Source organism: Bufo gargarizans, unplaced genomic scaffold, assembly GCF_014858855.1.
Source record: "Bufo gargarizans isolate SCDJY-AF-19 unplaced genomic scaffold, ASM1485885v1 original_scaffold_1055_pilon, whole genome shotgun sequence".
NCBI classification, from domain to species: domain Eukaryota; kingdom Metazoa; phylum Chordata; class Amphibia; order Anura; family Bufonidae; genus Bufo; species Bufo gargarizans.
In genome coordinates this window covers 1-22981 of record NW_025334214.1, presented here as the reverse complement: position 1 = coordinate 22981, position 22981 = coordinate 1, and the positions used below count along the sequence as shown (strand labels likewise).

The following is a 22981-nucleotide window of genomic DNA, read 5'->3' as shown; positions in this document are numbered from 1 at the left end:
AGGTTAAAAAGAGGGATAAGCAAAAGAAACAATTTGTGTAGGTTTCCAAATATGATCAACATTCTAAACTAATAAAAAAGGTTATTCTGAAATATTGGGGGGGTACTAAGACATGATCAAAACTTTGGGAGAATGTTTGTTGATAACCCCCTTTTTGCCTCTCTGAATAACATGCTGATTAGAAGTGACATGCACCCTAAAAAAATGGAAAGACAGAGTTTCCTTGCAACTCAGAGGAGGGGTACTTTTCCCTGTCTGAGCTGTGGGAATTGTAGTGCTATAATTAAAGATGACGCTGTAGTGCACCCCACACAGGGAGACAGGATACAAATTAAGGATTTAGCAACATACGAGACATGTAATGTCATATACTGCTTGAAATGCCCATGTGGTAAGATATGTTGGGCAAACATCTCGGGCTATACGGATCAGAATCAATGAGCATAAGTCCAGCCTTAGGAAGGAACTCAGAAGAGAGAGTAAGATGGAAACAGTGGAGGTGAAAAAACAAGGTGAAACTATGGTCGCCCAACATTTTTATGATCGGGCCCATCAGGTGTCAGATTCTGGAGGTGGTAAAAAGTGGAGTCCATGAGGAGGATAACAGTAGGAGATTGTTACAAAGGGAGACCTTTTGGATAGTGAAACTCCAGTCTTTAATACCTGAAGCGTTAAATGAAATTTGTAGCTTTAGTGCATTTATATGATTGATCATTTTCATGTGTTAGGGCTATTTATGGCTATGCATTTTGTATAAAACGATGTGGTTAGTATATATACAAATCCCACCTCCCCCTCTACCTGCATGCATGAGTAAAGAGGCGTGTTCTCCCGAAACGCCGCGTGGAGGGGAGGAGGTGTGAACGATGTCTGTCTCAGCGTCCCTCATGATGTACCATTTTATATTGGAATGAAGTAAAAAGAAACAAAAGGTTTATCAGCGACTTGTAAGCATGACTTCTGTTGCTCACTCTCATACAATATCGGCACAATGAGGTAAAATGAACACACATGTCTGCAAGTTTGAAAGACTAATTTCTTTGTAAAACATTATTCTTACACAAAACATCAACATGTCTTCTCTTCTGTGTGGAGTCTCTTATGTCGATCAAGACTTAATTTCTTGGTAAAGCATTTCCCACATTCTGAACATGAAAATGGTTTCTCTCCTGTGTGAATTCTGAGATGTTTAGTAAGATCTTTTTTTTCTATGAAACATTTTCCACATTCTGAACATGAATACGGCTTCTCTCCTGTGTGAATTCTAAGATGTTTAGTAAGACCTTTTTTTTCTATGAAACATTTTCCACATTCAGAACATGAATATGGCTTCTCTCCTGTGTGAATTCTTTTATGTTGATCAAGGCTTGATTTATGGGTAAAGCATTTCCCACATTCTGAACATGAAAATGGTTTCTCTCCTGTGTGACTTCTCTGGTGTGTAGTAAGATGTTTTTTTTCTCTGAAATATTTCCCACATTCTGAACATGAAAATGGTTTCTCTCCTGTGTGACTTCTCTGGTGTGTAGTAAGATGTTTTTTTTCTCTGAAATATTTCCCACATTCTGAACATAAATATGGTTTCTCTCCTGTGTGAATTCTCTCATGTACAACCAGATATAATCTAGCTGTAAAACATTTACCACACTCTGAACATGAATATGGCTTCTCTCCTGTGTGAATTCTTTTATGTAGATCAAGGCTTGATTTCCGGTTAAAGCATTTCCCACATTCTGAACATGAATGTGGCTTCTCTTCATTGTGAATTCTTTGATGTCCAAGCAAATATGATCTATCTGTAAAACATTTACCACATTCTAAACATGAATATGGCTTCTCTCCTGTGTGAATTCTCTCATGTACAACCAGATATAATCTAGCTGTAAAACATTTACCACACTCTGAACATGAATATGGCTTCTCTCCTGTGTGAATTCTTTTATGTAGATCAAGGCTTGATTTCCTGTTAAAGCATTTCCCACATTCTGAACATGAATGTGGCTTCTCTCCTGTGTGAATTATCTGATGTGCAAGCAGATATGATTTATCTGTAAAATATTTACCACACTCTGAACATGAATATGGCTTCTCTCCTGTGTGAATTCTGAGATGTTTAGTAAGATCTTTTTTTTCTATGAAACATTTTCCACATTCAGAACATGAATATGGCTTCTCTCCTGTGTGAATTCTTTTATGTAGATCAAGACTGCATTTCCTGGCAAAGCATTTCCCACATTCTGAACATGAAAATGGTTTCTCTCCTGTGTGAATTCTCTTATGTTGATAAAGACTGCATTTCCTGGCAAAGCATTTCCCACATTCTGAACATGAAAATGGTTTCTCTCCCGTGTGACTTCTCTGATGTGTAGTAAGATGGTTTTTATCGCTAAAATATTTCCCACATTCTGAACATGAAAATGGCTTCTCTCCTGTGTGAATTCTGAGATGTTTAGTAAGATCTTTTTTTTCTATGAAAAATTTTCCACATTCAGAACATGAATATGGCTTCTCTCCTATGTGAATTCTTTTATGTAGATCAAGGCTTGACTTCTGGTTAAAGCATTTCCCACATTCTGAACATGAATGTGGCTTCTCTCCTATGTGAATTCTCTGATGTACAAGCAGATTTGATCTAACTGTAAAACATTTACCACACTCTGAACATGAATATGGCTTCTCTCCTGTGTGAATTCTTTTATGTAGATTAAGGCTTGATTTTCGGTTAAAGCATTTCCCACATTCTGAACATGAATGTTGCTTCTCTCCCGTGTGAATTCTCTGATGTGCAGGCAGATATGATTTATCTGTAAAACATTTACCACACTCTGAACATGAATATGGCTTCTCTCCTGTGTGAACTCTTTTATGTAGATCAAGGCTTGCTTTTCGGTTAAAGCATTTCCCACATTCTGAACATGAATACGGCTTCTCTCCTGTGTGAATTCTGAGATGTTTAGCAAGACCTTTTTTTTCTATGAAACATTTTCCACATTCAGAACATGAATATGGCTTCTTTCCTGTGTGAATTCTTTTATGTTGATCAAGGCTTGATTTCTTGGTAAAGCATTTCCCACATTCTGAACATGAATACGGCTTCTCTCCTTTGTGTTGATTTCTGTGTACAGGAAGCTCTGACTTACATCTGAACTGTTTTCCACGTTCCTCACAATTAAACATTTTACCCCGTTTCTGCCTTATATTTGGAGTAATAATCTGTGATTGATCAGTAGAAGAATCCTCATGTTTAAGATGGTTATATGATAGATTTGGACTTGGGTTGATAATCTGTGATTGGTCATTAGAAAGTTCCTCATTCTTGGGGGAATTATTTAATGGCTCTGCATTGTGAAGTCCTGGATGTACATTACAGGTAATGAAGTTTTCTCCTGAAGAGCGCTGCCTGGTGTCTTCATCTTCTTTATAATCTAGAGATAACATGATGATGTTTCCTTCAGGCTTCTCACAGGGATTTTCTGTTAAGATTAAGAATAGATTTTATGATTTATTGTTAAAACTTTTTGATAAATGTATCACATTCCAATGAGGCTGGATTCACATGTAACAGACATATCCATCTATGTTACGTGCACATGTATCTATGATGCTGTGAGTTGATGTCAGCTGAACCTATGGTCGGAACACATGTGCACAATACAGATGGATAATATGTCCGTAATAAGCTGATGTGAATCTGGCCTTAGGCTGGAGAGACACATACAATATAAAATACATTTTTTGTGCCAGAAGTCAGAGGTGGATCCATCAGGAATGTGAGGAATACATCCTTCCCTTCTCTGCAATGTATTTGCTGTAGAAATTTAAGGCCGACTCTTGAACGTCTCCTGAGTTTCTGAGTTTGCTTGAGGATCTGCTTGCAGATTTTGCCTAAATCGATGGAGCGAATTTGCGCAAGGAAATTGCGGCAGGAGGAAGGTCACTTTTTTTCTTGCTACAGTGTGCGGATAAATCATCTACTAGATGATCGATCAGCCTGGAGTATCACACAGAATGTGTTCCGAAGTCAGGGCGGAAAAAAAAAGCTAATCAGAACATAAGCTAACATGTTTCAGTGACGTCCCAGATTCTGGTCTGCACTCAGTACCCCCCCCCCCCCCCCCCTCAATCCTCGGAAATTAACCCTTTAATGTTCTGGCAATTTTCCATTTTCCATTTTTTTACTCCCAGCCTTCCCAAAGCCATAACTCTTATTTTTCCATTCACATAGCTATATGCAAGCTTTTTTGTTGCAGGACAAGTTGTACTTTTTAATGGAACCATGTACGGTTGCATACAATGTAGTGGGAAGCAGGGAAATAAATTCCAAATGGTGGGGTGGAATTATAAAAAAAATTCCAACAAAGTTTTATGGGTTTTAATTTTACAACATTTGCTATAAGGTTAAACTGACCTGTTACTTCCATTCACCGGGTCACTACGATTATAATGATATCAAATGTGTATAGGTTTTTCTTGTATTTTAATATGGGGTGGAGGGGGGGGGGGGTGAAACATTTTGGGAAAAAAAACTTTTTTCTTTGCATCAGCATATTCTTACCATTATTTATGATTAATTTATAATACAATTATTATATGCACGGAGCTGTGCGAGGGCTCATGTTGGGGCCTGTATGCATTGGAGTCTAGTAATATCAGATCGGCTGGGGTCAGACACCCGGACAATCAGCTGTTTGAAGAGAAGGCGCGCGCCCCGTGCCAGCGCCTCCTCCTCTTCACTGTTTACCTTCTAGCTGTTGCATCTGCAGCGGTGAGCAGGTGTAATTACAGCCAAGCCGTCCCATTCATTTCTATGGGACGGCTCGTTACTACACACTTGTATAGGAGCGATCCATCCCATAGAAATGAATGGGATGGCTTGGCTGTAATTACACCTGCTCACCGCTGCAGATGCAGAAGGTAAACAGTGAAGAGGAGGAGGCGCTGGCACGGGGCGCCCGCCTTATCTTCAAACAGCTGATCGTCCGGATGTCGGACCCCAGCCGATCTGATATTGATGACCTATCCTGAGGACAAATATAACTTGGACAACCCCTTTAATCCGACGTTTTGAGGGAAGCGACTTCGGATCTAGGATCCGTAGTTCGCTTCACTCATCACTATTAGCGATAGGGGGATGTTATCCCTCATTTTAGGTGTGGGAGGCGGGCGGCAGTGTGGGGAGCGGGTGAGCGATCTTCCGCCCGCCCCCCTTTATTCTCAGGATGACCGAGCGGTTGAATCAGAGTGTCAGCTCATTGCTGACAGTCTGATTCAAACGGCTGACATCTGTGCAGATGTCAGCTGTTTTAACCCCTTCCATGCCGCGGTCCGTAGGAACCGCTGTATAGAAGGGGAGGGAGCGCCCTACCTCTCCCATCGGGGGGCTGCTGTGCCTTTGCAGCCTCTGGACAGGATGGGGTCAAGGATGGAGGGAGCCCCCCTCTCTCCCCTTCCCTGTCTGCTCAGTTGTGGCAAATGGGGAAGGTTCCCATGGCAACAGAATGCCTTCTCAGGCATCCTGCTTTCCATGGTGCTTAACAGATCTGTGCTAAAGACAAAGTGTAAGTGGAATACAGTGCAGTACACTATATAGTGTACTGTACTGTATTATACAGACATCAGACCCGCTGGATCTTCAAGAACCAAGTGGGTCTGGGGAAAAAAAATGTGAAAAAAGTGAAAGAGAGAGTAAAAATAAAAAACAAACAAACATTTATCCCGAATTAAAAAAATAAATAAAAAAATTCCCTACACATGTTATATATCACCGCGTCCGTAACGACCTGATCTATAAAACGGTCATGTTACAAAAAAAACTATGATGAAATTAAAAATTTTCCCACCTTTCTTCACAAAAAAGGTAATAAAAGTGATAAAAAAAGTTGTATGTACACCAAAATAGTACCATTCAAACCGTTGCCTCATCCCGCAAAAAATGAGTCCCTACATGAGACAATGGCCCAAAAAATAAAAACAAACTATGGCTCTCAGACTATGGAGACACTAAAACAAGATTTTTTGGTTTCAAAAATGATATTAGTGTGTAAAACCTTAATACATAAAAAAAGGTACACATATTAGGTATTGCCGTGTCCGTAAGAACCTGATCTATAAAAATATCACAAGATCAAACCCCTCAGGTGAACAACGTAAAAATAAAAAATTTAAATGGTGTAAAAAAAAGCCATAATTGTCACCTTACATCACAAAAAGTGTAATAGCAAGCGATCAAAAAGGTATATGCACCCCAAAATCATACCATTAAAACTGTCATCTCATCCTGCAAAAAAGGAGACCCTAATTAAGACGATTGCCCAAAAAATAAAAATAAATTAAAATATGGCTCTCAGACTATGAAGACACTAAAATGATTTCTTTTGTTTCAAAAATGATATTAGTGTAAAACGTAAATAAATAAAAAAAAGTAAACATATTAGGTATCCCTGTGACCGTAACAACCTGCTCTATAAAAATAGCACATGATCTAATCTGAATGTTGTAAATAATAAAAAAAATATAAACGGTGCCAAAACAGGTATTTTTGGGCAAATTTTCCATTTTAATCCATTTATTCCCATAATAAAGCAAGGGTTAACAGCCAAACAAAACTTAATATTTATTGCCCTAATTCTGTAGTTTACAGAAACACCCCATATGTGGTCGTAAACTGCTGTACGGTCACACGGCAGGGCGCAGAAGGAAAGGAACGTCATATGGTTTTTGGAAGGCAGATTTTGCTGGACTTATTTTTTGACACCATGTCCCATTTGAAGCCCCCCTGATGCACCCCTAGAGTAGAAACCACCACTCTCTCTGGCGTAACAACACCATTCTAGTGGCACATTATACAGAGCGGATATAGAAGCTGCATGGCAGGAGTATTTCCGACATAATATTGGGTCAGTGTCATCCCCCTTTTCGTTATGGTCGGCCCATAAAGCACTTATGAGAGGAATTTTTATTAAATTGGGTTCTGCGGCTAAAAAAGGCAGGGACAAAAAGATCTCAGAGCTGTTGACCAAAATAGAAGATCTTGAGAGGAGAAATAAGATTACCCCCCTATACTCAAACAACCCGAGAGACCTCAGGCTCCAATTTAACCTATCGGGTACGCCCTGATGTCTGGTATTTCCAATCACCGGCGGGCGGTGATCGGAACTGGGTGCCTGCTCAAATCATTGGCACCCCCCCCACCCCCGCGCGTTAGTGATCGCAGCAAACCGCAGGACAATTCAGACCTGCGGTTTGCTGCGTTTCCGAGTTATTCGGGTCTCTGGTAACCCGATAACCCGGAATAGGACGGTGATTGGTGGTGTATTATCACAATACCTATCACCGTCCTGCGATCCTGAGAGGTGGCGGTCACGCCACCTCTCAGGATCGCTTCTGATTGGTCGGCTGGGCAGGTGGGCAGGAGAGAGAGGAGGTCCGTGGAGCAGGAGAGAGAGGAGCTCGGCTGTATTGCAAGTTGTTTTGTGCCATCAGGCACAAATCTCTGTTTTTGGGAGAGGTAGATTAGGCAGGAATAGTGAGGGAGGGGGGGGAATAAAAGAGTTTTTTTTATTGTGTTGTAACACTGAATCGGGTGTCTGGGGTCCACAGCACTCAGCTGTGTGACCCTAGACCCCCCAGGGGTGCTGCAGCTTGCCCCCCCCACACACATTTTTTTGGGGCGCATTTTTTTTTTTTTGCCCACCCCACCATTGATCAGCGCGTTTGAATTTTTTTAATATTATTTTTACACTTTTTGGGATTTTCTATTTTTTATTTTATTTTTCCTGTTAGGCTTAGGGTAAGTCCGTGAACACCCGTCCCCCACACACACACTGAATAAAGTTTTCCACGCATGCACACACATACACACACACTCCCCTATGGCCCGCCTTGCCTCCGAATCAGAGAGTCCCAGTGAGGACGAGGATGACCCCACTTTTCTCTTGTCATCCGTGTCCTCCTCATCATCTAGTGATGATGATGAGCCCCCAACGCGGCGGAGCAATGGGACCACCATGCCAGGGACACTGTGGCCCACACTAGTACGAGCAGCTCTGGGGCTCGTACTAGTTTTCCGGCCCACCAGATAAGTCCACCTGAGCCCCCTACCGGTGAACTTGTCTGGTGTACCCCAGAGCATTTTGAGCCTGTGAATCCTGATTTTGTTGGCCAAGCAGGAATCCAGATTCCCACAGTGGGCTTCACTGAAAATGACTTTTTTTTTTTGAGAATCTGATGGTGGAGCAAAAAAAGTCATATGCCCCCCCCCCCCCTAAATAGTGCCAATAAACCGTCCTCTCATCCCGCAAAAAATGAGCCCCTACCTAAGATAATCGGCTAAAAACTAAAAAAGAAAAACTGACTCTTAGACTATGGAGATAATTAAATGTTTTTTTTTGTTTATAAAATGATAATATAGTGTAAAACCTAAATAAATGACATATTGGGTATCGCCGCGTCCGTAAGAATCTGCTCTATAAAAATACCCTATGACCTAACCCCTCAGATGAACACGGTCCCAAAAAAAAGGTGCCAAAACAGCTATTTTTAGGCAAATTTTCCATTTTAAACCGTTTTTTCCAGTAACAAAGCAAGGGTTAACAGCCAAACAAAACTTGATATTTATTACCCTGATTCTGTAGTTTACAGAAACGCCCCATATGTGGTCGTAAACTGCTGTACGGGCACACGGCAGGGCGCAGAAGGAAAGGAACGCCATATGGTTTCTGGAAGGCAGATTTTGATGCCTTTTATTTTGGGCACCATGTCCCATTTAAAGCCCCCCCTGATGCAGCCCTAGAGTAGAAACTCCATAAAAGTGACCCAATCTAAGAAACTACACCCCTTAAGGTATTCAAAACGAATTTTACAAACGTTATTAACCCTTTAGGTGTACCTCAACAGTTTATGGCAAATGGAGATGAAATTTCAGAATTTTTTATTTTTGGTAACCTTGCCTCACAAAAATGTAATATAGAGCAACCAAAAATCATATGTACCCTAAAAATAGTCCCAGCAAAACTGCCACCTTATCCCGTAGTTTCCAAAATGGGGTCACTATTTTGGAGTTTCTACTCTAGGGGTGCATCAGGGGGGCTTTAAATGGGACATAGTGCAAATGAATCAGTCCAGCAAAATCTGCCTTCCAAAAACCACACGGCGCACCTTTCCCTCTACGCCCTACCGTGTGCCCGTACCGTAGTTTACAGGCCACATATGGGGTGTTTCTGCAAATTACAGAATCAGGGCAATAAATATTGAGTTTTGTTTGGCTGTTAACCCTTGCTTTGTTACTGGAAAAAATTGATTAAAATTGAAAATTTGGCAAAAAGTTTTAATTCTGAAATTTTATCTCCATTTGCCAATAACTCTTGTGGAACACCTAAAGGGTTAACAAAGTTTGTAAAATCAGTTTTGAGTAACTTGAGGGGTGTAGTTTCTAGAATGGGGTAATTTTTGGGTGGTTTCTATTATGAAAGCCTCACAAAATGACTTCAGACCTTAGCTGGTCCTTCGAAAGTGGGTTTTTAAAAATTTCAGAAAAATTATAAGATTTTCTTCTAATCTTCTAAGCCTTCTAACGTTCCCAAAAAATAAAATGTCATTCCCAAAATGATCCAAACATGAAGTAGACATATGGGGAATGCAAAGTAATAACTATTTTTGTAGATATTACTATGTATTATAGAAGTAGAGAAATTGAAACTTGGAAATATGCAAATGTTTCCAGATTTTTGGTATATTTGGTATTTTCTTATAAATAAAAATGATTTTTTTTTACTCCATTTTACAAGTGTTATGAAGTACAATATGTGATGAAAAAACAATCTCAGAATGGCCTGGATAAGTCAAAGCGTTTTAAAGTTATCACACATAGTAACACTGGTCAGATTTGCAAAAAATGGCCTGATCCTTAAGGTGAAAATGAGCCGGGTCCTTAACCACTTCCCATCTGGGCCATTTGCCCCCTTCCTGACCAGGCCTAATTTTGCAAAACTGACATGTCTCACTTTATGTGGTAATAACTTTGGAACGCCTTTATTTATCCAAGTCATTCAGAGATTGTTTTCTCGTGACACATTGTACTTCATGATAGTCATAAATTTGAGTCAATATATTTCACCTTTATTTATGAAAAAATCCCAAATTTACCCCAAATTTTGAAAAATTAGCAATTTTCTAAATTTCAATTCCTCTGCTTTTTAAACAGAAAGTGATACCTCATAAAATATTTATTACTTAACATTCCCCATATGTCTACTTTATGTTGGCATCATTTTGGAAATGTAATTTTATTTTTTAGGACATTAGAGGCTTAGAAGTTTAGAAGAAATTCTTCACATTTTTAAGAAAATTGCCAAAACCCACTTTTTAAGGACCAGTTCAGGTCTGAAGTCACTTTGTGGGGCCTACATAGTGGAAACCCCCATAAATGACCCCATTGTAGAAACTACACCCCTCAAGTTACTTAAAACCGATTTTACAAACTTTGTTAACCCTTTAGGCGTTCCACAAGAATTAAAGGAAAATGGAGATCAAATTTTTAAATTTCACTTTTTTGGAATATTTTCCATTTTAATCCAATTTCTTCTTTAACACATCGATGGTTAACAGCCAAACAAAAATCTATTTATTACCCAGATTCTGCGGCTTACAGAAACACCCCACATGTGGTCATAAACTGCTGTATGGGCACATGGCAGGGCGCAGAAGAAAAGGAACTCCACATGGCTTTTAGATGCCATGTCCCATTTGAAGCCCCCTTGATGCACCCTTAGAGTAGAAACTCCCAAAAAGTGACCCGATTTTGGAAACTAGGTAATAAGGTGCCAGTTTTATTGGTACATATGATTTTTTTTATCATTAATTATAACACTTTATGGGGCAAGGTGACCAAAAAATGTGTTGTTTTAGCACAGTTTTTATTTATTTATTTTTACAGCGTTCACTTGAGGGGTTCAGTTAAGTGACATTTTTATAGAGCAGATTGTTATGGACGTGGCGATACCTAATATGTATACTTTTTCTTATTTATTAAAGTTTTTCCACAATAATAGCCTTTTTGAAACAAAAAAATAATGTTTTAATGTGTCCATGTTCTGAGAGCTATAGTTTTTTTATTTTTTGAGAGATTTTCTTATGTAGGGGCTTATTTTTTGCGGGATGAGGTGACGGTTTTATTGGTACCATTTTGTGGGACATACGCGTTTTTGATCACTTGGTGTTGCACTTTTTGTGATGTAAGGTGACAAAAATAGCTTGTTTTGACACAGTTTTTATTTTTTTATTTTTACGGTGTTCACCCGAGGGTTTAGTTCATGTGATATTTTTATAGAGCTGGTTTTTACGGACGCGGCAATATCTAATATGTATACATTTTATTTATTTCACTTTAACACAATAATAGCATTTTCGAAACCAAAAAAATGATGTTTTAGGGTCTCCATGTTCTAAGAGCTATAGTTTTTTTATTTTTTGAGAGATTTTCTTATGTAGGGGCTCATTTTTTGCGGGATGAGGTGACTGTTTTATTGGTACCATTTTGTGGGACAAACGCCTTTTTGATCACTTGGTGTTGCACTTTTTGTGATGTAAGGTGACAAAAATGGCTTTTTTGACAGTTATTTATTTTTATTTTTTATGGTGTTTATTGGACTGGGTCGATTATGTGATATATTTATAGAGCCGACTGTCATGGACGCGGCAATACCAAATATGTCTATTTTATTTTATTTTTTCTATTTTTTTATTATTATTTTTATTCCTTACTTGGGAAATTTTTTTTTTTTTACATGTGAAAACGTAATTTTTATATTTTTTTTACATTTTATTTAAATTTTTTTTATTTTACACTTTGCGTCCCCCATAAGGTCATACAAGACCTCTGGGGGACATTTAACTTCACTTTTTTTTTTTCTTTTCACTGTTGATTTCTCCTGTACCTGGGGCTGACATAGTAGCCCCAGTTACAGGAGAAATGCACCCCCCAGAGAGGCCGTACAGCAGTATACTTTGCTGTACAGCCTCAGTGCAGGGCTGATCGAGGTCTCTGGAGACCTGACAGCTCCTGCACTCACCCGGCTCAGACAGTCACATGTCCTGGAGATCGTGCTGATTGGACTCCAGTGAAAACAGCTGCTGGGTGAGTGTAAATGTTCCGATCTCCCTCCCCTGCCAGCACTAATGAGGGAGACAGTACAAGCCTTTCTGAGCGCTGTAACTGCAGATTACAGCGCTCACAACACATGCTCTGGAGACAATGCTGCGGATTTGTCTCCAGTGTAAACAGCTGCTGGGGGATCGCTGCTGGAGTATGAATGTACCGATCTCCCTCTCCTGCCAGCGCTACAGAGAGGGAGACGGTGCAAGCATTTCAGAGCGCTGTAACTGGAAATTACAGCGCTCACATGCCCCGGAGACCATGCTGATCGGTCTCCAGGGCTTACAGTTAAGAATTACGATCGCGATGCCTAGTTTAAATACCGATCTCCCTCTCTGACTGGCAGTAATAAGAGGGAGATGGTAGATGCATTTGTGATCGCTCTGACTGCTTGTCAGAGCGATCAAAAGCCCGGAGACCAGCAAAAAAGGTCTAAGGGTAAAGCTCCATGTTCTTGGCTGTCAGAAGGGAGCTTAGTCACAGAGTTTCTATGTACAGGGGCAGAGCACAGGGGGGAAAGCTGCAGGACGTTTTAAAACGTGCTTTCAGAAATAGAGATCCACCTCCTGGACGTTTATAGTCAATGGGCAGACAGGAGGTGGTTAAGGAGAAAATGAGCCGGGTCCTTAAGGAGATAAAGACTGCCTTCTGTATAGATATGAGCGGAACTTACAAAAAGTCAAAGCTAGATATTACTCGCAAAATAACAAAAGCTGGTAAACTGTTGGCTCAACGAGTAAAATCCCAAAGAAACAAATCCAGAATCCCTTATAAAAAGTCACCTTTAGGCTCCATTCACACGTCTGCAAATGGGTCCGCATTCGTTACGCAATTTTGCTGAACGGGTGCGGACCCATTCATTTTCTATGGGGACTGAATAGATGCGGACAGCACACAGTGTGCTGTTTGCATCCGCATTTGCGGAGCGCGGCCCCGATCTTCGGGTCCGCAGCTCCACAAAAGATAGAACATGTCCTATTCTTGTCCGCAGTTTGCGGACAAGAATAGGCAATTCTATAGGGGTTCCGGGCGGGTGTGTTGTGGGTTCGCAACACACCACGGACGTGTGAATGGAGCCTTAGACGGCTCTAAAGTCATGGATCCACAAGGCATAGCTGATAGTTTCACGGACTATTACTCCTCTCCTTACAATCTGAGTCCGCCCACAAATCCTATTCCAAGCCCCTTCGGTGATATCAAGGCCTTTCTGAATAGCCTCCACCTCCCGACAGTATCCGCAGAACAAGCAGAATTATTGGGGACTCCACTCACTGAAACAGAACTTCAAAAAGGTCATAAACGCCCTTCCCATGCACAAAGCCCTTGGGCCTGGTGGCCTATCAAGTTGTTATTACAAATCCTTCTTCCTTACTTACACGAGGCCCTCCAGATAGGATTCGAAATGGGTAGCTTCCCAGCAGAAATGCTCTCCGCAGTCATAGTGACCATCCCGAAACAAGGTAAATCCCCTGACTCTCCACAAAACTTCAGGCCTAGCTCTTTACTAAACACCAAAATAAAAATGTATGCTAAAGCCCTGGCTAACCGCTTAGCACCCATTCTACCGTCCTTGATTAACTGACCAATCAGGCTTCATCCAAGGTAGACAAATTATAGGGGAGACTAGAAGAGTCATGAATATTGTAGACTACATCGAGAGGTCAGGTCTGGAAGCGGTCTTGGTGACCATTTATGCCGAAAAGGCATTTGACCGCATTAATTGGTCTTTCGCATTCTCTGTGCTCCAGATAATGGGACTCTGTGGCCCTTTCCTGGGGGCAGTGAAAGCCTTATATAGCAACCCCTCGGCCAGTGTATATGTTAATGATACCTTGTCCTCCTCATTTACAATTACTAATGGCACCCGACAGGGTTGCCCCCTCTCCCCCTCATATTTATCATGTCCATCGAACCTCTAGCACAAGCTATCTGCCTCTCCGACCAAATAAAAGGAATAGACATAGGCGGAGGAACCCACAAACTCTCTCTATATGCAGACAATGTCATACTCACTCTCAGCTCCCCAGATCAATCATTACCTACAGTAATAGAGATTATTCGCCAATTTGGAGAACGCTCCTATTACAAAGTCAATGAGCAGAAATCCCAAGCCCTCCCCTTTAATATAAAGACCTCTTCCCTGTTAGAATTACAATCCAGTTTCAACCTAGACTGGCAAATTGAACAGGTCACCAAAACAACCAAACAACTATATTGTGCCAATTACCTTCCATTACTAAAAGAGGTGGAAACAGATCTCGCCCAATACAGCAAACAAGAAATATCCTGGGTGGGCAGCATAGCGACCTTCCAGATGTTACCTCTCCCTAAGATATTATACAAGTTCAGAACAGTTCCTACCCTGATACCGCAGGCCTTTTTTAATTGCATTAACAGTTTATTAAATAAGTTCATTTGAACTCCTAAGAGACCTCAGATTGCACTTACACTACTGACGAAGCATAGAAAGGCGGGCGGTCCAGGGCTCCCTAACATATATGACTACAACCTTGCCACCCACATGAGCTTTGTGAAAGAATGGTGGAAAGGAGATTTGTAACAACACCGGCTCCACATAGAATCAGTTGTTTCTCCAGGCCATAATTTAGAGGCTCAGCTCATGGCCACTCTGGATCATACACTCCCACTTGGAGTCCTCCCGAGCTTTCTTCGTATTTCAACATCACTGTGGAGAACCTTCCACTCCAAAACTTCCAAATCAAGCTTTCCCTCCACTCATATGCTCCATTGGAGACACTTACTTTCTTTATTCCTGGCTTAGAGGTTGCTAACTGGGTAAATAGGGGTCTCGCTCAGGCATCACAACTTTTTGATTCCTCCCAACTTAAGCAATTCTCTTCTATACATGAACAATACCAAATACCTCACGAGGATTTTTACATGTATCTTAGAATGAGATTTCTTTCAAAACAACGACTCCCTTATGGTAGTGACATGCAAAGAGATTCTAGATCTCTGGAATACCAAAAGGCCCCTCGCCAAATAGCTTAAAGGGCTTCTGTCACCCCACTAAAACTTTTTTTTTTTTGGGGTACTTATAATCCTCAAAATTCTTAACATTTTTGGAGTACTTATAAAAAGGCCCCAATGTTGGGGCCTTTTTAGGCACAAGAAAAGGAAGGAGAGGCGTACTGACGGACATAACATCCCACCATTGCTCACCTACTAACACTTCAGGAGTGACTCTCCACCATGCTCAGGTTTCCAATTCCATCTGTTTTCACTAAGGTTTGGTAACCACAGGGGCCGGCGCTCCCCCCATAGTGAGAGGTGCATGCTGGGAGTCTCAGACTGGACATTATGTAAAGATGGCATTTATTAGTGTAACCCCGGCTGTGACTAAGACGTGATGATCGAAATGCGTAAAGAAAAGATATTGAAGATGGATCCGTGTTGATTGTGTGAAATAAAGTACAGAAGATGTGACGCCGCTCACAGGAGAGCTTTGCCATAGACAGCAGCAGCGGTGACCAGGAAGGGAGACGGCATGTGCGCAGTGCACGCGCCTTCCCTTCATACAGCTGATCGGCGAGGGTGCCAAGCGTCGGACCACCGCTGATCTGATATTTATAGTAAAAGCCTGGAGAACCCCTTTAACCCAAACCCCCAACAAAAGCCTTAAATGCATCCAATGCTATTTATCTGGAGCGGAGGAAACATTAAACCTGAAAACCTCTTTAACCCAATGACCGCCAATATGCCTTTTTATGGTGGCCTATTCAAAGAGCTACCCTGCGAACACTTTGGGGGCTTGGCAGACTCCGAATATTAAAAATCTTTTCAGCAGGGACAGGAAAGCTGGTCAGAGTTGATGGGAAGATGGAAGGAGAGGCTGCAGAAGACATCAGACTGATGCGGAGGTTCACATTCCAGCAGGACAACAACCCTAAACATCCAGCCAGAGCTACAATGGAAGGGTTCAGTCTTGTCTGTGACAAGACTTAAAAATTGCTGTTCACAGACGCTTCTGCAGAGAAACCTCACACAGACTTGTACTTTGTGTTGGTCGATCACATAAAATCCCAATAAAATACATTTAAAGACTATGTATGGGGAACATTATTTTATGATTGCATTTTACTCATTTGGGGCTAAAATCATTTTTTCAATTGGTCTTTAGTAAAAATATTGAGCCGTTCTGTCACAAAGGGTTAACTGTTTTTCTAGCTGTGTGACTGGTACTTGTGCTGGTCATCTAATAATCCTGATCTCTAAATTACTAAGGCCTGTATTACACCAACAGATTATCTGACCAATATCTGTCCAATGAGACCAATAGTTAGTGTGTATAACAAAAGATCTGTGTGTGTAATAGGCCATCTGACCAATGAATGGTCAGAAAATCTGTCAGATAATCTGTTCTTATAATACAGGCCTTAGAGGCCATCAGTAAGATAAGAACTGATCTATAATGAGGGTCTATAATGTCAGAGATAAGGAGCCCGTCACCTCCCTGCCTGACGGAGCACAGAGAAAACTCATATCCTGCCAGTAGAGCATCTCAGCTCTGTACAGAGAAAAGGACTCCATATTTTTAATAAACCAATTGAAAAAAAAGATTTTTAGCTCAAGTACAATATGCCCCCAAAGGTGTCCATAGCCTTTAAGTTTTTGGGTATAACATAAAAAAATGTGACAATCTGATCATTCATAATAACCGCCATTACTACATGTCTCCAGCCTATATAGTGTAGTAGTAATATCACCTATAACACCTGGCATCTGATGACACCTACCTGAGGTATAACAGCCATTACTACATGTCTCCAGCCTTTATAGTGTAGAAGTAATGTCACCTATAACACCCGGCATCTGATGTCACCTACCTGAGGTATAACAGCCATTACTACATGTCTCCAGCCTTTATAGTGTAGTAGTAATGTCATCTATAACACCCGGCATCTGATGACACCTACCTGAGGTATAACAGCCATTACTACATGTCTCCAGCCTTTATAGTGTAGTAGTAATGTCACCTATAACACCCGGCATCTGATGACACCTACCTGAGGTATAACAGCCATTACTACATGTCTCCAGCCTTTATAGTGTAGAAGTAATGTCACCTATAACACCCGGCATCTGATGTCACCTACCTGAGGTATAACAGCCATTACTACATGTCTCCAGCCTTTATAGTGTAGTAGTAATGTCATCTATAACACCTGGCATCTGATGACACCTACCTGAGGTATAACAGCCATTACTACATGTCTCCGGTGACGTTACTAGTATAAAACCATTAGCCTGCTATTTCAAGACTCAAAGCTGGGTCACTGACTGGAGTGCTCCTTTACTGCAGCTCTAAGATGGAGCCTCACCTGAAGAAACCTCCTAATTCCCTTCCTCCATTCATGATTCCATACCTGTGGTCACATGGACTGGAATGTCCTCCTCCACCTCACTCTTACACGGGGGAAAGCCCATCATCCGTTCTTCTTCATCCTCCACTTTAATATCAGTCACATCTTCCCCCTGATTTGTCATCTGTAACAATTCAGGACAATACAGCAGACAGGTGGGAAATCTAACAGATCCACATAAGAGACCCCCACAATCTATGACCCCTCTATGACTTCCGGACCCCCCTATATAGATGTGTATAGGGCTCAGCTCCATCTACCTGATGGTTCTCTGGGAGCTTCTCCTCTGGACAGTCCTGGGAATACAGAGGACAGGGACATCTCTCGGGGGGACTTCTCCTCCTGGAATCAGAACCTATAGGAGATAACACACAGACTGAATACAATACTGAGCACTGAATTGCGGCAGAGGAGAGCAGGAACCTGTGGGTGGATTAGGGTGGAGTTCACCCCGCTGCCCTCCGAGTGTCCTGATAACTGGGGTGCAGCAGTCAGCAGCCTGGAAGTCTATGGGCAGCCAACAGCAGTTCGTGAGCCACAGATTTACCAGCCTTTCTATGGTTTCCAGTGGAATTTCTGACCCTTCAGTTTTCTGCTTCTAATGGAAAAGAAAAATCCTTGGAAAGTGTGACCCCTATATATAGTAATGTCATCTAGAACACCCGGCATCTGATGACACCTACCTGAGGTATAACAGCCATTACCACATGTCTCCAGCCTTTATAGTGTAGAAGTAATGTCATCTATAACACCCGGCATCTGATGTCACCTACCTGAGGTATAACAGCCATTACTACATGTCTACGGCCTTTATAGTGTAGTAGTAGTAATGTCATCTATAACACCCGGCATCTGATGTCACCTACCTGAGGTATAACAGCCATTACTACATGTCTCCAGCCTTTATAGTGTAGAAGTAATGTCACCTATAACACCCGGCATCTGATGTCACCTACCTGAGGTATAACAGCCATTACTACATGTCTCAAGCCTTTATAGTGTAGAAGTAATGTCATCTATAACACCCGGCATCTGATGTCACCTACCTGAGGTATAACAGCCATTACTACATGTCTCCAGCCTTTATAGTGTAGTAGTAATGTCATCTATAACACCCGGCATCTGATGTCACCTACCTGAGGTATAACAGCCATTACTACATGTCTCCAGCCTTTATAGTGTAGTAGTAATGTCACCTATAACACCCGGCATCTGATGTCACCTACCTGAGGTTTAACAGCCAATACTACATGTCTCCAGCCTTTATAGTGTAGTAGTAATGTCATCTATAACACCCGGCATCTGATGACACCTACCTGAGGTATAACAGCCATTACTACATGTCTCCAGCCTTTATAGTGTAGTAGTAATGTCATCTATAACACCCGGCATCTGATGACACCTACCTGAGGTATAACAGTCATTACTACATGTCTCCAGCCTTTATAGTGTAGAAGTAATGTCATCTATAACACCCGGCATCTGATGTCACCTACCTGAGGTATAACAGCCATTACTACATGTCTCCAGCCTTTATAGTGTAGAAGTAATGTCATCTATAAATGTAACGATGCCTGGCACACTAATCTACTCATGTACGGGTTTGGGTCCGATATACCATTTTGATTTGGTTTCAATATCATAAAAAAGTATTGCGATACTCTATACCATTCGATACCACGCGAAAAAAATAAAACACCAAAAAAGCCACGGGCATTCCGCATTTAGAAAAAATGGCGAATCGTGAGTTTTTTATTATTATTTTTTTTCTGTTACGGCGTTCACTGCATAGGGCATTTTTTTATATTTTAATAGTTTGGACTTTTCGGATGTGGCGATATGTTCATATATTTTAGATGTAAAATTGGGAAAAGGGGTGATTTATACTTCATATTTAGTGTGACGAAACCAACCTCGCCACTGTGTTTTGGAGGGGGCTGGTTGCCAGCCTCCTGCCTCAGGATTATGGCCCATACTAACTTTAAAGAAGACAGGCCGGCCGCACAGCTTAAATCTGTCTTTGGAATTGTATTTTGTTATGTGAGGGCACCCAGATGGCTAGTTTAATTGTATTCGTGTGGTCTGAGTGCCATTCGCCTAATGATATGCACTCAGACTTGAGCTATCTGGGGATATGTTAAATGTCTGTGGTTGCTGGGAGGGTGTGACATTGTGTGTTTAAATGGTGATGTCTGTCCTGTTGTCTCCACATGTGTATTGGCGATCTCCCCTTTGTCCTGAGAGATAATTGGATTATCCCTCGGTTGTCTCTGGGGCAGAGAGGAGGAAACCATGATGCATTGTGGGGATGTGCTGTATCTGTTCGGTGTGTCGCAGTCTCCATTCTGGTCCCCTGGGGGCGTGTCCACCAGATATGGACCTGCATAAATACGGGCGAGTAGCCCTCAATAAAGTGTTCCTGTTTTATCCTTCATCATGCTGAGACTGGTGTTTGGATAACTGATCAAACTGGGGGATTGCTATACGCTGAAGATTTGCTATACTCCCCTGCATAACTACTAGCTCTTGTAAGAGCTGTTCCTGCTCTCTGGCTGTAGGAGAGGTTCACCCACTGGAGCCTGGAGCCTTGTCGTAGGTCCAGCGTGGGTGGAGGACGGTGAGACCCCAACCAAGCTGTTGCGGTTCCTGGGGTCTGCAGGGCGTACGGTGTCAAGTGGAGTGCTTGGAGTCCTCGGAAAGCACTAGGAGCATCTATCGACGGAGGTACCCGGTCAGGGTGCTAGGCGTTCCGTTACATTGGTGGCAAGCAGTGGGATGGCGTCCTAGTGTGAGGAGCAGCAGCTCAGAGACACCGTTCGTGGAGTACATTGAGGGCAACGCTAGTATCCGTACAGCGCCCCTGGCTACAGCAGGATGGAATCGGCTAGTCTTCGAACAGCGTTCCACTACGAGGAGGATGATGACCCGGACTGGAGGGATGCAGACAGAAAGGAAGTCTGGTATGATGCCCTGGAAGATGCCCAGCGGCGGCGAGGTGAGAGTCTCCCCAGTAATGAGCAGCGGCTACAAAAGCGTGTGGCGATGCGGATGGGTCTCTTGGGAGAGCAGCCCCTGGATGACTGGGTAACAGAGCTCCAGAACCTGGTATGTAAGGAGCTTTGGCTAGAGGACGCTTACCAGGCCCTAAGGTGGCATGTCATTCAACATTCCCCCTGGATGGCTGAGCACGACAGACCCGAGGGTGAGGATTATGATGGACCTGGGTTACTATGGGATGCCTTGGAGGAGGACATTGATCTTGGCAGCACGGAGGAGTCTAGGTTTTGGGACATCTACGACTACCGGATGGGCATGCATGATTATGCTGACGGAAGGGAGGTGAGCAAAGACATGATCCACCTGGTAACAAGGGAGTGGGAGCTGGAGCAGACCTACCAACACCTGCTCAGCTCTGTTCATCCCCAACCTACTCGACAAGTAGAGCCAGATCTGCCCTCCTACAACTGGGAAGACTTGCCGGCGATACCCCCTGCTTCCCTACCAACTCCCAAAGTAGGGAACTTCATTGACTGGTTCTGGGAAGACGTCCCGACGGCAGGTAGAGATGGGACCGAAGTCTCTCCACCGGCCCTACAGGGATGCTGGGTAGGCAGCCCAGATCCCCAACTACAGCCAGCATTACCTGGAGTCCAGACAGTCGGTCTGACTTCCCATCGACAACTTAACTTACAGGGAGAGATGACAACCGGTCTCTCTCCCCAGCGGCAGACAGGATCACAGGGAGAGGAGATTGTCAGTCCCCCGTCCCTGCAGCAACCAGCATTACTAGGAGTGGAGATGGTCGCACCCACTGCCCAGCACCAGGCAGCGTTACAGAGAGTTGAGACAGTCGGTCTGACTCCCCAGCAGCAGTGTGTTGTAAAGAGAGAAGAGACAACCGGTCTCTATCCCCAACCACAGGGGGACAGCACCCCTAACTTCGATGGTGCAGATGGGACCGCGGTCTCTGCACCAGGCCTACCAGGATACTGGACGGCCGGTTCAGATCCCCCACCAACCCTGCAGGAATGCCTGGAGGAGGAGGTAAGCGATTCCTCCTCTCCACAGCCGATCTGCAACAAGGTCCTGGGGATAGGATTTCCTGATCCCATCCCAGCGGAAGAGCTGGCATCTGGGCAGAGCGCAGTCGGCCTCTGCCCACCAAGTACCTACAGCTCCAAGCTGGAGAACCACAAGGCAGCAAGGAGTCGCAGATGCCCACTCAACAGCTGGGGACATATGGAACAGAGCCAGGCCCCAAAATTCAACAGGTCCAGTATGGGGTTGTGGTTGGACTGCCAGACTAACTCAGGTAATGACCGTGAGGTCAGGTATCTGGTTAGTCTTCCCTGGAAGGGGGAGATGTGTGACGAAACCAACCTCGCCACTGTGTTTTGGAGGGGGCTGGTTGCTAGCCTCTTGCCTCAGGATTATGGCCCATACTAACTTTAAAGAAGACAGGCCGGCCGCACAGCTTAAATCTGTCTTTGGAATTGTATTTTATTATGTGAGGGTACCCAGATGGCTAGTTTAATTGTATTCGTGTGGTCTGAGTGCCATTCACCTAATGATATGCACTCAGACTTGAGCTATCTGGGAATATGTTAAATGTCTGTGGTTGCTGGGAGGGTGTGACATTGTGTGTTTAACTGGTGATTTCTGTCCTGTTGTCCCCGCATGTGTATTGGCGATCTCCCCTTTGTCCTGAGAGATAATTGGATTATCCCTCGGTTGTCTCTGGGGCAGAGAGGAGGAAACCATGATGCATTGTGGGGATGTGCTGTATCTGTTCGGTGTGTCGCAGTCTCCATTCTGGTCCCCTGGGGGCGTGTCCACCAGATGGGGACCTGCATAAATACGGGCGAGTAGCCCTCAATAAAGTGTTCCTGTTTTATCCTTCATCATGTTGAGACTGGTGTTTGGATAACTGATCAAACTGGGGGATTGCTATACGCTGAAGATTTGCTATACTCCCCTGGCATAACTACTAGCTCTTGTAAGAGCTGTTCCTGCTCTCTGGCTGTAGGAGAGGTTCACCCACTGGAGCCTGGAGCCTTGTCGTAGGTCCAGCGTGGGTGGAGGAGACCCCAACCAAGCTGTTGCGGTTCCTGGGGTCTGCAGGGCGTACGGTGTCAAGTGGAGTGCTTGGAGTCCTCGGAAAGCACTAGGAGCATCTATCGACGGAGGTACCCGATCGGGGTGCTAGGCGTTCCGTTACATTTAGTTTTTCTTTTTTATACTTTTTATTTAATAACTATTAGCCCCCTTAGGGGTAGAACCTGGGATCTTTCCATCCCTTGTCCTATGCACCCTGATAGAGCTCTATTAGGCCTCTTTCACACGGGCATCGCAGGTGCGGGCCGGATGCGTTCAGGTTGCATTGCGGCAAATTCGCGCAAGTAGGCACGGAATTTCAGTCAGTTTTGACTGCGATCGAGTTCAGTTG

General features: G+C 43.0%; 2 protein-coding genes across 2 annotated transcripts in view; both read right to left on the bottom strand.

Annotated features, from left to right (window-relative positions):
- The window catches only part of LOC122922915 (zinc finger protein 501-like), an 82450-nt gene extending 64132 nt beyond the window's left edge, over positions 1–18318 (bottom strand). Inside the window, exon 1 of the mRNA XM_044273684.1 lies at positions 17796–18318. The gene's annotated coding sequence lies outside the window, so the exon portion shown is untranslated. The remainder of the gene's footprint in view (positions 1–17795) is intronic.
- LOC122922916 (zinc finger protein 260-like) lies at positions 743–17587 on the bottom strand. The gene is made up of 2 exons (XM_044273685.1): positions 17539–17587; positions 743–3473 (listed from the first exon to the last, which is right to left on the bottom strand). Exon 2 carries the CDS (start codon positions 3436–3438, stop codon positions 1069–1071), a length of 2370 nt encoding a protein of 789 aa, XP_044129620.1. The 5' UTR covers positions 3439–3473; positions 17539–17587; the 3' UTR covers positions 743–1068.
- Positions 18319–22981: the final 4663 nt, after the last annotated feature.

Excerpts from the sequence above, each read along its gene's own strand:
- LOC122922916 (XM_044273685.1), bottom strand. The coding sequence starts at position 3,438 with ATGTTATCTCTAGATTATAAAGAAGATGAAGACACCAGGCAGCGCTCT.